Here is a 14,309-nt window from a genome sequence, read left to right on the forward strand (position 1 = left end):
ATATCAAGGATTTTATGTAAAACTTACTAAATGGTACCTCAATTGGAAAAAGGCTATCACTTAATACCCAAGCTCGATCTTTTAATGCAAATCAATCCTCACCCATATGCTTTGATCTTTTTCTCTCAATCAAGTAACTCCACTTATAAACCCATTCTACCCCAACCGGGTTTGGTTCAACTCGACTCAACTCAACTACTCAACTCTATGCTAAGACTCGACTCGGTAGGATGTCACACATTATACCTTGATTATCTTTCATACTGTTTGTAATACTGTATGATTCATGAAATGTTATGTCAAGATATTTGTATGGCTCCATAAGGTTATAGTAAAACCGAAGTGATAAGAAAAACTGTATGAAACTGGATGAATACTGTATGCTTGGCTGCTATGGCCCATATATAATCATATCCACTCAACGGCCTGTAGCCGGAATATCAAACTGTATGGGGTGCAGATCTGCTACCCTATGTCGCGACATAGCCTTATCTACATGGTTTCTACCTAACCTCAATGGAGCATAATGTTGGTATTGTAAATAATATAACACAACATCATATTAATAGTTCATAACTTCATAATTCATAATGTTTATTTGATTTCACATCATTTGCATGCTTGAATGTTGTTTTGATACATGTTCTCATGTTGTATTTTGGTGTTAAAATGATTGGAGGCATATAAGTGAAGCAAAGGAATACAATTGCATTGAAAATGAAGTCCAAAAGTGCATGAAAACACAAGTCGCGAGCGCGCCTTGCCAAGTCGCGAGCGCGTAAAGCACCAGATGAGAGTCAGTGAGTTATCGGGCACAAGTCGCGAGCGCGCACTTGAAAGTCGCGAGCGCGTAGAGTGCAAAATGAGAGACAGTGAGTTCCCAGGCCAAATTCGCGAGCGCGCGATGAAGGTCGCGAGCGCTTACAGGCCAAGGGCCAAGTCGCGAGCGCGCACTTTAAAGTCGCGAGCGCGAGAAGTGCCAAATGAGAGTCAGAGAGTTTCAGGTGAAAGTCGCGAGCGCGAGAAGTGCAACGCGAACTCATCATGCAATTCGCGCGCGCGCGTTGCGTCTTCCAGCCTGCACAGTCTGCACTCTTTTGATCATATCTCTCAATATACAACTCCGATTTGGATGATTCAAAAACCCATGTAAAGCTAACACATAGAGGAACAAATAACTCTTCTATGACACTTCCTAATTCCATCATTAAATGGGGTCAAAATCAAGATGAAGTTACTGGTAAAATTTCCAGCAAGCCCTGTTTCAACATAAACTCAATATTTACTTCATTTATTCACTTCCTCCCCTGTTTTCTCACCATTACCAGTCCTCCCACTCAACATGAAGCAATATATTGTCTCACTAGCAACACACCACACAAATTCTCATGCAAAGAAAGTGGAAAATGACAAGAGATATCAAACCTTTACTCCAAAAAGCTTGAGCTCTTCTTTAACTTCTTTTTTCTACACTCCTTGAACTCCCTTCACCTATAAATAAGAATTCTTATGAATTCTAAAATAATAGCACCAAATGATTCAATTATGAACTTCAAGAAGGTTTACTTTCTTAGATAGAAGAGAAGTTGAAGTTAAGGCTTAACTACCATTAAAATTGAAAGGAAGGTGGAAGAGGAAAGGAAGAAAATGAAGAAGATGAAGATAAAGATGAAAATGGGAAAGTGACATGGAGCTCACGGGTAGGTTCCCAAAATATCAATGAATTTTATGTAAAACTTACTAAATGGTACCTCAATTGTGAAAAGGCTACAACTTAATACCCAAGCTTGATCTTTTAATGCAAATAAATCCTCACCCATATGCTTTGATCTTTTTCTCTCAATCAAGTAACTCCACTTATAAACCCATTCTACCCCAACCGGGTTTGGTTCAACTCGACTCAACTCAACTACTCAACTCTATGCTAAGACTCGACTTGGTAGGATGTCACAGATATCACCGATTCCCACCACTTGCGAGACACTATTATTTCCCATTTTAATAGTGCCAAAGTCTCCTACTTTATAAATGGAAAAGTATTCCCTTTTTGGAACACAGTGGTATGAAGCACCGGAGTCTACTATCCACTCGGTATCTGCATCTCCAACATGACAACAATCTGCATCATGAGTGACTAAAGTCACCTCACCATCTTCTCCTGAGACTGTAGCAGATGTATTTCTGTCATTCTCCTGTCTTCGGTCTACATTATTCTGTTTGAGTAAATGACAATTTCTTTTGAGATGACCCTCTTTACCGCAACGGTAACACTTTCTCATCTCTCTGGACTTGAATCTACCACCTGACTTTACATGCCTTGGACCTCTACTCTTGCTCCGGCCCCTATTCTCTGTGACAAGGGCTTGTGAACTGGTACTGGCAACATCTCTTCTTCGTAGTTCTTCATTAAGTAGTCTATTCTTTACCATAGACATCGTTATCACACCATTTAGAGCTGAGTTACTCAATGACACCACAAGAGTATCCCAACTATCCGGTAGAGATTCCAACAGTAGGCATGCTTGCATCTCGTCTTCTAAGGACATACCGCTAACTGCTAACTCAGTTACGAGTCCTTCAAAATCGTTCAGGTGTTGTGTAATTGATCGTCCCTCTGACAGCTTCAAGTTCATGACTTTACGCATCATGAAGACTTTTCCTTGAGCATTCGTAGCCTCATACATATTCTCTAATGTCTTCCAGAGAACTTGGGGATCTTTTTCATTTCTCACATGGTTGTACAGGCTAGCATCTATCCCTTGGCGTATTGTACCCAATGTCTGCTTTTTTTAATTTCTCCCACTGCCTTTCTTTCATTTCTTCTGGCTTTGCACTGTCACCTTCAATTGGATCATACAGATCTTTGCAATTGAGGTAGTCCTCCATTCTGGATTTCCACATTGAATAATTCGAATCCGTCAATTTGATCATTGCCCCATCGTTAGCCATGTTGAATTCTGAATCTGACAAAATTTCACTATTCACGAAATTCACTATTCACGTGAATAGTAACTTTGACAGAATTTACCAACCAAAGGTTCTGATATCAGTTGTTGGGATTCTAACTGATCTCGAGTGGGGCCCGCGGAAAAATACCAGTGGTAAAAGTAAAATAAAATTACTATTACCACATATACCTCCAATAATTAAGTATTGAATATTGACGATCGAATCCACCAGAAATAATAATCACGGTAAAAATTAAATAATTACCGTAAATGCCAGATGAAAAATAAGAACACCGAGATTTTCGTGGTTCACCCTTTAACTGTTATGGGCTACGTCCACAGGACAAAAACTCTGAATAATTCTTCCACTAAAAATAGTAGGTACAAAAGAGATTACAAAAATAGTGGCACTCTAAGTGTTTCCTAAAAACACCCAAAAATTACAATCCTCACTATTTTCTCTCTTTTCCAATTTTAGGAACCCTTTCCTAAAATTATAATCTTTATTTTATGTTTCGTTTTTGTACATCTGTTTAAGGAGAATCCTTCTCCTATTTATAGGAGAAGGTTGCGAGAGGATTTGAAAGAGAGAGTCGTGCATTACCAATTCACGACATTTCTTTGTCAAATGGCATGCCAATCTTTAAATGGCTGGCTGCCAACCTTTGAAAAATAAAACAAAAACGTGTTTTTATTCATCTTTTTTTTTTCAAACATGTGTGGGTCCCACATGTTGGAGGGACCCACAACAGAAATAAGAAATTTCCAGGCTTAAGATCTCTATGCATGACACCTAGAGAATGACAAGCCCCCACAACCCGAACAATCGTACCTCTCTCTCACTGTATTGCCCTTTCTCGACAATCCTATCAAAAAGTTAACCTCCCTAACTCGCATAATTCCATCACCAAGTGGACACAATAAGCGTCTTCATAGGCATAGGCTTCGGCGCTCAGATGTGGGTTGTATCTGATTGGAAGAAAGATGAAACGCAGTTGGTCAGTGGAACTACACTTCTAGCAAGTGGTATAAAGACGCGAATGAGAAAGATACTATTCTGGCCCATCCTAATTAAAAGAAGTGCTATTTTGTAATATTCAAAGGCTATTATGAGTGTGTGGATGGATGATGATTTTAACCTTCAGACACGTGGCTGGGTGGGTCCCATGATAAAGGCATTTTAGCCTCTTTCATGTCCGTCAGGACCTTTCGTTATTAATTTAGTGAAAATTTAAAGACGAATTAGTAATTTTCGCTTGATTTGGCCAACCATCACCTCATATGAGATGCTGATCTTCAAAACTTAATATGCCACCTAGCAGAGAAATGAGACCACGTGTTCAGTTACACTTAAATTCATTTGCCTAAATTTTCTGTGGCTGCATCAAACCGGTAAAAAAATTTTTTTTTTATCAGTGTGACGGTGGTGACACGGGTAGTTTAAGCAAGTATAATCCAAAAAGAAGTTTAAATCGAGAGGAAGCAATAGGCAGAAACTTGCAACTTAAGAGCGCAACATACCAACGAGGCTTCTCATTTCTCAACCATGTCACAAGTCATAACCTGCAAAGGTATCTAACTTAAAGTTAAGCTTTTCTTTTGTTGTCATTTAATTAATTTTCTTAAGCTTTTGATATGCAAATGGCAGCTGCTGTATGCTGGGGAGATGGAGAACCAATTAAGCTTGAAGAAATACAAGTCGACCCTCCTAAATCATCAGAACTCAGAGTTAAATTGTTGTTTGCCAGTTTATGTCACACTGATATTTTGTTCTCTCAGGGATTTGCAATTGTTAAGTGCCTTTTAATTCTTTTTCTTTTTCTTTTTCTTTTTCATTTCTACCTTTTAAATCTTTTACAGTCTAATATATTTGATAATCTTTTCTTTTAGCCTCTCTATCCTCGAGTTCTTGGACATGAAGGAGTTGGGTAAGATTTAGATTAAACCCCGTAAAACCTGATTATAACGTTTCTTAATCTTAATTGCTTGATATGTATACTTAAATTCTTTCCTTAGAGTGGTGGAGAGTATTGGCGATGAAGTGAAAGATATAAAAGAAGGGGACTTGGTGATTCCGGTCTATCTTAGTGAGTGTCAAGAATGTGAGAATTGCAGATCAGGAAAGACTAATCTATGTTTGAAATTCCCAGCATCCTTCAGTGGACTAATGCCTGACGGAACTTCAAGAATGTCAGGTAGAGGCCAAAAGCTCTATCATCTATTTACTTGCTCAACATGGTCAGAATATATGGTAATCGATGCCAATTATGCAGTGAAGATTGACCCAACTCTAGATTTAGTACATGCAACTTTCCTCTCTTGTGGGTTTTCTACTGGTTTTGGGTCAGCCTGGAAGGCAGCCAAGGTTCATAAAGGGTCTACTGTCGCTGTTTTTGGCCTTGGTACTGTTGGTCTAGGGGTATGCCCTAAAACTTTATCCGCCAATGGAAAAGAAAAATAAATTTTATGTATTTATTAAGTATACTTTTCCCAATTGAAGGCAATCGAAGCAGCAAGAATTGAGGGGGCAAGTAAGATAATTGGTGTTGACAAAAATGCAAGAAAAGAAGAAAAAGGGAAAGCTTTTGGAATAACTCACTTCATAAATCCTGATGTGTCCGAAAAATCTATTTCAGAACAGATAAAAGAGTTAACTGGTGGATTAGGAGTTGATTACTGCATCGAGTGCACTGGTGTTCCTCCTTTGATTAATCAAGCTCTCCAGGCGAGTACATATACCTTTAGAAATATATGATTAAATATATATTTAATTTAATTATACGATTAAATGGTTTTTTTAATACATGTATAGGGAACAGGAGAAACAATAGTAGTGGGTGCAACAATTGATGCAACTGTGCAGATCAATTTCCTTCCTCTATTGCTTGGTGGATCTCTGAAAGGTTGTGTTTTTGGTGGCCTCAAGATTAAGTCTGACTTACCTATCTTACTTGAGAAATGCAGTAAAAAGGTAAGTTTTAATTACCCTTAATCCACAAAGAAAAAACAACTTATGGCATTTGATTAAAGTTAAGTAATTTTTAACTATTTTTTCTTTCAGGTCTTCATAATATATGAATATTAGGATGAAATTTTCTTGTTAAAAGATGGAAAGTTGTTAGCTTATGGTTCTGTCTTCTTCTGTGCAGGAACTCCATCTTGATGAACTTTTGACCCATGAAATTTCACTGGAAGATATAAGTAAAGCCTTTCAACTAATGAAGCAACCTGACTGTGTAAAGATTCTTGTCAAGATCCCATAATCTGATGGGACATGGAGCAAACATTATTATATGTATTTTGTCTTTTATTATTCAATAAGAACAAAGGTTACTTTTATTGAAACTATTATTGATGTAAAAGCACATCATCATTGCTCCCAAACCATGCTAGTTAATTATAATTTTAAACTATTTATAAAATAGGTATTTTCAATTGACTTGATTATTATACACTCTATACTGTTAACAGCAGATACAATAATTTTAATCCCATTAAAAACAGTACAATTTATTATCTATTATTAAATCTATTAAAATATATTACAGTACGCAAATGATAGAATATAAATTATATTCAAATCATTACATAATTCTTTATATTCAAATCATTACATAACAAAGAATTGAATTTGAAACCTGTAGATTATTTAAGACACGGTTTATTGGAATTCTAAATGTAGAATCTATTAATCTAAAATCAACTGTTCACGTAAATTAAATGATGAAGAAGTGATATCAGAAAATAATTGTTTAATTATTAAGAAGTGACATATAGTGTCTATTTTATAATTATATATGGGCTTTAACTTTTTATTTAATAAGTCACATGGTTTATTAAATCAACTTTATACATAAATTTTTTCATTTAGAAAAAATTTAACTTGTGAAATTCAGATAAAAAACATATTAGCTTTGCCCCAATACATAAATTTATTTTTTATTATCTAATTGAAGAAGTCGGAGGTCCAATAATTTCTCATCCAATTAAATTAAAATAAACAGCGCCTTAGTCTCCTTCTCAGTAATGATATTAAAAGGGTCAGTCAGGCCCAATACAGCTCTTTTAGGCCTCATCTCTAGAAGCCCGGCTCACGAGGCGTCCAGAGCGGTGTTTTATTTTTTTTATGTTGATTGATACCCAGTGTCACTTAACCAACTCGCTGACAACTTGTCGTTGTCCCACTCCATTTTTTAACGTTTTCTGCCTCCAGCATTAGGAAATTAGGACAGAGCGACATTGTTGCAATTACATTTACAGGAAATCTAAATCAACAAAAACCATCATCAACCTTGTTGAAGCACAAAAATTTCCTCAGTAATGTCAAAAATCATCCCACAAGTCATAACATGCAAGGGTAATTCAATTCTACTCTATCCTTGTTGCCTTAGATTAAAGCTTTTCTAACACAAGTTGATTTGTTTCTTTTTGATATGTGTTTTTACTTCAGCTGCAGTAATTTGGGGCATTGGGGAGGGTTTGAAGGTGGAAGAGATACAAATAGACCCACCAAAGTCATCAGAAGTTCGAGTCAAGATGTTATATGCTAGTATTTGTCATTCTGATGTAACCCGTACATATGGATATCCATTTGTGGGTACTCCTTTATGTTAATTGTTAAATTAAATTTACCAATTTTTCTTTCAAGGATTTAATATCTTTTCTTTTTCTTTTCCAGCCCCTCTTCCCTCGAGTTCTAGGACACGAAGGTGTTGGGTAAGTCAGATCCCTCGTTAATTTTTCACTTTCTGCATATTGAATCGATTATATAGTCTCATCAAAAAGTATACTCGAATTCAAGCTTGATTTTGACTAACTTGCTTGCTTTACGATGTATAGTGAAAAAAGAAAAATTATCCCTTTCCACATTCAAACTCAGCTTTTAATAAGCAAATCGATATTAACTTGTTAAGTTTATCGAATCGAATGAGCTTGAACAAACCCTTTTTTCAACCCAGAGTTTCAAGTCCTTTGACTTATTTATAACCCTTATTAGCAGAGATGACAATGGACCGTATGGGAATGGTAAAACATATAGGAAATAAGCAGTGATACTTATTGGTATTACATCTCATAATTTGTTAAATAAAAAGACTTATAAATTGAAATAATTGTCCGATGGAAGAGTGGTGGAGAGCATTGGGGAGAAAGTAAATGGGCTAGAAGAAGGAGATGTTGTGATCCCAACTTTTATGGCAGAGTGCCAAGAATGTGAGAATTGCACATCAGAGGAGACCAATGTGTGCCTAAAATACCCTCCAAGCCGCAATGGTCTAATGCCAGATGAAACTTCAAGAATGTCCATTAGAGGGCACAAGTTGTATCACTTGTTTACTTGCTCTACATGGTTGTTGATTCCAATCATGTGGTCAAGATTGATCCAAGTATACCTCTGCCTCATGCAAGCATAATGTCTTGTGGGTTTTCAACTGGGTTTGGAGCTACTTGGAAGGAAGCTAAGATCAAAAACGGGTCAAGTGTGGCTGTTTTTGGCCTTGGTGCTGTTGGCCTAGGGGTATGTTACTTTCAAATGGTCTCTACACTTATAGTTTCTTTCGTATATTCAATTTCTTGTCCATTTTTCACAGATTTAAAGAAAGGAGAAATTAAATTAGATTAGACTTGATTAGCAATAATCTTTACTGTTGTTAATTGTTGTGGGTGGAAAAAGAAAATTGCAGGCTGTAGAAGGAGCTAAAATGCATGGAGCAACGAAGATAATCGGTATAGATAAGAATAGGAAGAAAAAGGAAAAAGCAGAAGCTTTTGGAATGACTGATTTCATAAACCCAGATGAATTTGACAAACCCATCTCACAACTGGTTAAAGATTTGACTGATGATGGAATAGGAGTGGATTATTGGTTTGCGTGCTCTGGTTCTGCACCCTTAGTCAATCAAGCTCTTCGAGCCACAAAATTGGTAACTAAATTTTCTTTTTTAACAAAAAAAAAAAAAAATCCTTGTGATTGGAAGTGCTAAGAAAATTTTGCTTCTTTTCTTTTTACTAATTTGTTATTTTGCGATACTGATTATTAGGGAAAAGGAAAAGCAATAGTGATGGGTTCAGGACACGACAGTGTGAACATCGACTTCCTCCCCTTATTGTCTGGCAGAACCCTAAAGGGGTCTGTTTTTGGAGGGCTCTCAATAAAATCTGATCTTCCTATTTTGCTCCAGAAATGCAAAAATAAGGTAACGCCCTAAATCTTATTTATTGCAGAAAACCTCACATGTAGAACGTGGGAATGTATTATCTAAACTGGTGTAATTAACATTTCTTCTACTGGTGTGCAGGAATTTCATCTTGATGAGCTTCTGACTCATGAAATTTCATTGCAAGATATAGACAAGGCATTTGAACTATTGGAGCAACCAGATTGTGTGAAAGTTGTTGTCAAGATTCAGTAATCTTCAAACATGTACACAACTCCAACAAGAAACAACCTTTCCAGTCAATACTACAAATTGACATGAAAAAGTTGAGACCGAAAATAGTGCTGACATACGTATGTATTAAGCTTGTCTATAATGCAAATCACTCTCCTTCAAATATTTCACAAGTGAAAGGAAATGAAGCAAACAACCATAGGGGCTATTAGTGCCTCTAGAAATCCTCAAGCTATCAAGTTAACATGAAGAAACCCAGTGCAGAATGCTGCAATATAATGCTAGCTATAACACTTGTATTCTGATTTAAACATCAAAATGCAACCTCCAACAAGTTCAATGTCAAAAAACACAGTTACATATCTGATCTTCAAAAAGTATTTTGCCTCGAAGAATATAATCAAGAGATAGAAACAAGTCTCACATGGTAGCTTCTACCTCGGGATCAGTCTCGACAGGAACGGTAGGTGAATTATTGCCACCTCGCAAACGTGAAGATACATTGTCAATAGCAGAATTCAGTTGGCTGATTTTTGCATTCAAGGTCTGCCTGGTCTTCTGCTTGCCAGCAAAGTTAATAATTTCAAAATTTACCAATTTTATAGCAATTTCCTACTAGCAGCAAAGAGTTATGGAGAGCAAATAGAAACCATAGTACGATATTACCTCCAAACCTTCATCATAATATATCGGTCGCTTGGCCCTCCGAAATCCATATTCATCTTCATTTAGCAGGGACTTTCTGATCTGAAACAACACAAAACAAATATAAAATAGAACCAGCAAATTTCAACATAAACCGCTTCAATAGGACTATAGAAGACGGCCAAATATTTCAAAGAAATGACACAACAAAGAAGCAAACATCACCGTTGACTTAAAAAAATAATATAACTCCTCTAGTTCATGCATAGAAGACGCTTCAGCAATAATAGATCATTAGTATCAGCATGATTATTAAAGGCGAGCCTTACTTAAGGCTCAAGGGCTTGCGCCTCAACAGTCCCTCAGGCAGATGACTTCACTCAGACTATTGCCTCTGAGTAGAGGCGTGCACCATTTTGCCCCTAAGGCGCACCTTTCTTTTTTCCTTTTTTCTGAACGAGTCACTCAGGATTTTCTTCAATATAAAGTTGCCTAGTAGCATCTTCTTACATAAAATAAATAAATAAAAGAAATAAAATGCAACACAAAAACCAATGATGTGCTTTGTGATCCAACCTCCACTCCTTCATTTAGATTTATATGTTCTATTTTCTTTTTTACAATTTTTTTTCCAATTTTTTTTGCGCCTCACTTCAATCAGGCATGCACTTCACTCCCCCTTTGCACCTTAGTACGCCTCACGCCTTTAATTGCTATGAGTTTCAGACTGATAGACATCTGGTAATCGAGTCGAAATAAGAGCTACACAAGTCAAATACATATGATATAAAATAAATCTATACTAGCATTACTCTGACAACACTCAATGAAGTGCTGGAATCATGTTCAAATCAATTATGATCATCGTCAGTTATTCAGCTAACAGGTAAGGTAAGCACTGGCATCATAGAATGAACAATGGAGAATTAATGCTATCAAACAGCAAATCACAATTGATAGTTTCCGATTTTGTGAGCATGACATATAGATGCAGTAAGAATATTAAGATTACAGCACAAGATTTGCAGTAATGTAAGGCTATTACAATTAATTGGCAATGCTTCCTGTTATTAAAGAAGGAAAAACTAAGTACAGCTAAGCAATTGTCAAAAAATAAAAAATAAAATAAAATATTACATACGCATACCACAATTTTTGAGAAGCATTAACAGAAATATCAATTTGTATGATTCATGCATGTAAAACTCGTGTTGGAGGCAGTCCCGCAATTGTGCATCAATTCACAATTTTTTTTTTTTTTTTTTTTTGTTATCCTATCAACATAACACATTTAATGAAGGAAATGGTCAGACACATACATCACTTGAATTTCCATCCTTTAGATTCATTGATGGAAAATTTAAACGCCAAAAATTAACATCTAATCACCTGAGGAGCAAAAACATAAGCTAAAGTTCCAAATATGGCGCCTCCTAAAAGAAAACCAGCAACAAAATCACCACCACCACCCCTACTTCCATCACTGCACAAAACGGAGGAAAAATTTGTAGTAAAATTTCAGTTTTGTTCAAACATCCAGAGAATAAAAATCAGCTCAATCACATAAAAATGAAGCTAGGTTCAATCAATCATCAAAATGATGATAAGATCCATTCCACACTAGTAAAGCCCATCACTTCTGCTCCACTTGACAAAAGAATCTTTTAAATCAATAAAGGATAGGGGAGCAATTATGAATCAAATAAATTTTATTCCACATGAAAAAAAAGAGGTGCAAATGGTGCAAATGGTGCTAGCTTCAGGGAGATGTCTGACTCAACATAAGACATTCAAGAACAATCTAGTATTTACTTCTTAGTTTTCCCAACATGAGATGTTAAAGAACCAACCTTCGTAACCAGGATATCTTAAACCTTAGGGCTTAAATATTTTTAGTCAGTCGGAGTAGCAAGCAAATTCAACTCTTCTCTCCGTATCCACCTAGATGCTTGCAAAGTCTCAGAAACTTATGCACCATTTTCATCCCAAAAGACAATCCAATAAAATTGGAGAAATATAGAGCAAAGGGTTAAAAAAGAAAGCTCGATAGGAACTCTTAGCTGCTTATTTCTTTCTCATTCATATCTGCTAATTTAAATATAAAAGGAAAGTGCAATGAACAGATCCAATGACTGAATACTAAACCAGTCAGGCAAAAGATTAACATGCCTTTTATCTAAGTTTTCACAGTTTTCTATGTATTAGAATAAGTTTGCAAACAGTTGGAATGAACAACATACTGGTATTCTGCACGAACTGACAACTTGCGATTCATACCCGCCTGGTTTGACTTCCTTAGAGCTGCCAGTTTTGGTATCTTTCCTAACGAATAGGATTTTGAGGAGCAAAGCTCATGTGTCTTCAGATGAGATCCACCTAGAACCAAATATAAGCATTGTGATAAAGAACTCTCAAAAAAATCAGGGTTCATCAGATTTTCAATTTCATTCTTTCAAAGCAACAAATGGCAAGATCAAAAATAATCTTTATTCGTTTCTAGTTCACACACACATGTTAGCCTATCTCAGATTACATCAAAATCAAGCAGGTAATATAATCTTGATAAGGAACAAAATACCATTTGAAAGTTTACTTTAATTATCATTTGAAACCCCAGAAAAGTTTCCAGTTCACCACTTCAGTAATTTTGCTTATAAATGTTATACAATGCATAAGCTTTTAATAAATTACAGCCATGGTTTAAAATAAAAAATACATATTTTTAAATCACGTTAGCCAGTGACAAACTCCATTCAGCATCAGCAATCAAAAACTGAGCAATACTATGTACGTTCAATACTCTTAAGTTCACAAATAAGGAAACTAGAATGTTATAAGGCTAAGACCTAAGAACAGAACATCTTGTTTGAGATCGCATTTAGTAAGAAGAAACCGTACATAACATAGACAAAATAACAAGCACAACATTTTAAGCTCTTGATCTACTGCCAAGAAATTTAAATCATTTACTTCAACCTTGAAAATAAATACGACAATGATCACTTCTATTCTGAGATATGTTCAACCTCAGAACTCCATATATACAAATCACGAAAGGAAAAATCACATGATATGTATCTAAACAAAAATAAAATTAATCTAGAAAATAAAAAAAATATAATGCAAATTCCTAAAGAATAAAAATTATAACTGAATATATGATTAACCAAAAAGATACTTATAACAATTAATAGATAAACAACTAAAGAAAACCATTCGTACTATTTCTACTAGAGTAAGTGAGTTTCGTATAACTATATTTCCTTCAAATTTCCGAGTTTTCTCAGCAACCAAACATACAGGAGTTAAAGAAAAATGATGCTGTAAGTGAATATTTTTGTACCTGAGATTGATACAGGAGCGAAACTGGTCGCCATCGTAGAACAGGAAAAAGATCTAGAGAGGGGAATTGAGTGAGGGCTAAGAGAGGATATAGAGAAGAAGATTATTTACGCAAGAAATGAAGAAGAAATAGTTATACGCAGCTGAGCTGTTCGTTTTCTGGGTTCCCATTAATTTCCGATTATACCCCTTTCTGTTTTGATGAACGCAAATTTTTATCATGAAATAGAACTTGGATATAATATTTTAGAATTGTGAAAAATAAATAAAATCAATAATAATTTCTTTTTCAGCTGCAAAGAATTATATCAATAGATTATAAATTTGGATTTTTTAACAAGCCAAATTAATTAAAACATATATATGCAATTTGCATTGGGGAAATATTTGTTTTGAAACTAAAGAATGAAGAAGGGTATTGTTGTAATAAACGAAAAGAAAATTATGTCAGGGAAAAATGAGGCGCAAAACGACTACCATTGGCCTTGTAGTTAAGGCCAAGGTCCTTGTTGGTTTAGCTTTGGTTGGTCCGCCTTCGACTAACCTCTTCCAAAAATTGGAACTTTCTTAAATGAATTAATTAAAGAGTTAATTATATTTGTATTGTTTGAATTTTTAAATTTTTTATATTTTAGTTTCTAAATGGAAAATTTTTATAATTAAGTTTCTGAACTTATAATCTTTTATCTTATTTCTTTGTGTTATTTTTTTTTTTTTTGGATTATTATAGTTTCTTTTTTCTTTTTTTATATATCAAGAGAAATTAAAAAGATTTTTGAGATTTTGTTTAAGAAAAAGAGATACAAGACAATAAAATTTTATTAAAAAAAGTAAAAGAAAAAGCGAATTGAATTATTGTTTATGTTTGATCGTCCATTTTAATTGAAAATGGACTTAATTGCGATATTTTTAATAGTTCTACACACTTAATTGCAAATTTCTTCTAATTAAATACCGAAACAGAAAAATTAAAAAATTCAAACAC

At 35.1% G+C, this 14,309-nt stretch overlaps 2 protein-coding genes and 1 pseudogene across 4 annotated transcripts; 2 read left to right on the forward strand and 1 right to left on the reverse strand.

The window, feature by feature from the left end:
* Positions 1-4,244: 4,244 nt before the first annotated feature.
* On the forward strand, positions 4,245-6,387 carry LOC149498569 (8-hydroxygeraniol oxidoreductase-like). Of its 2 annotated transcripts, XM_089717249.1 has the most exons (8): positions 4,252-4,519; positions 4,597-4,739; positions 4,839-4,876; positions 4,965-5,143; positions 5,222-5,367; positions 5,449-5,673; positions 5,761-5,919; positions 6,098-6,387. In XM_089717249.1, the coding sequence occupies exons 1-8, from the start codon at positions 4,495-4,497 to the stop codon at positions 6,209-6,211; spliced, it is 1,029 nt and encodes a 342-aa protein (XP_089573375.1). In that variant the 5' UTR covers positions 4,252-4,494; the 3' UTR covers positions 6,212-6,387. The 2 variants fall into 2 exon arrangements, with proteins under 2 accessions (XP_089573374.1, XP_089573375.1); XM_089717248.1 differs by having other exon boundaries at positions 4,245-4,519; positions 4,965-5,367.
* Positions 6,388-7,112: 725 nt separating this feature from the next.
* Positions 7,113-9,502, forward strand: LOC105632477 (8-hydroxygeraniol oxidoreductase-like; annotated as a pseudogene). Its single transcript, XR_016319645.1, has 7 exons — positions 7,113-7,305; positions 7,399-7,541; positions 7,627-7,664; positions 8,074-8,463; positions 8,630-8,869; positions 8,987-9,142; positions 9,245-9,502. The product of XR_016319645.1 is annotated as an 8-hydroxygeraniol oxidoreductase-like (transcript).
* A 117-nt stretch (positions 9,503-9,619) lies between these two features.
* LOC105632476 (uncharacterized) lies at positions 9,620-13,484 on the reverse strand. The gene is made up of 5 exons (XM_089718118.1): positions 13,326-13,484; positions 12,223-12,358; positions 11,372-11,465; positions 10,004-10,084; positions 9,620-9,895 (listed from the first exon to the last, which is right to left on the reverse strand). Exons 1-5 carry the CDS (start codon positions 13,357-13,359, stop codon positions 9,758-9,760), a joined length of 483 nt encoding a protein of 160 aa, XP_089574244.1. The 5' UTR covers positions 13,360-13,484; the 3' UTR covers positions 9,620-9,757.
* Positions 13,485-14,309: the final 825 nt, after the last annotated feature.

Source organism: Jatropha curcas, chromosome 2 (assembly GCF_041381405.1).
Source record: "Jatropha curcas cultivar XTBG-Jc1 chromosome 2, XTBG_Jcur_1.0, whole genome shotgun sequence".
Classification (NCBI taxonomy): domain Eukaryota; kingdom Viridiplantae; phylum Streptophyta; class Magnoliopsida; order Malpighiales; family Euphorbiaceae; genus Jatropha; species Jatropha curcas.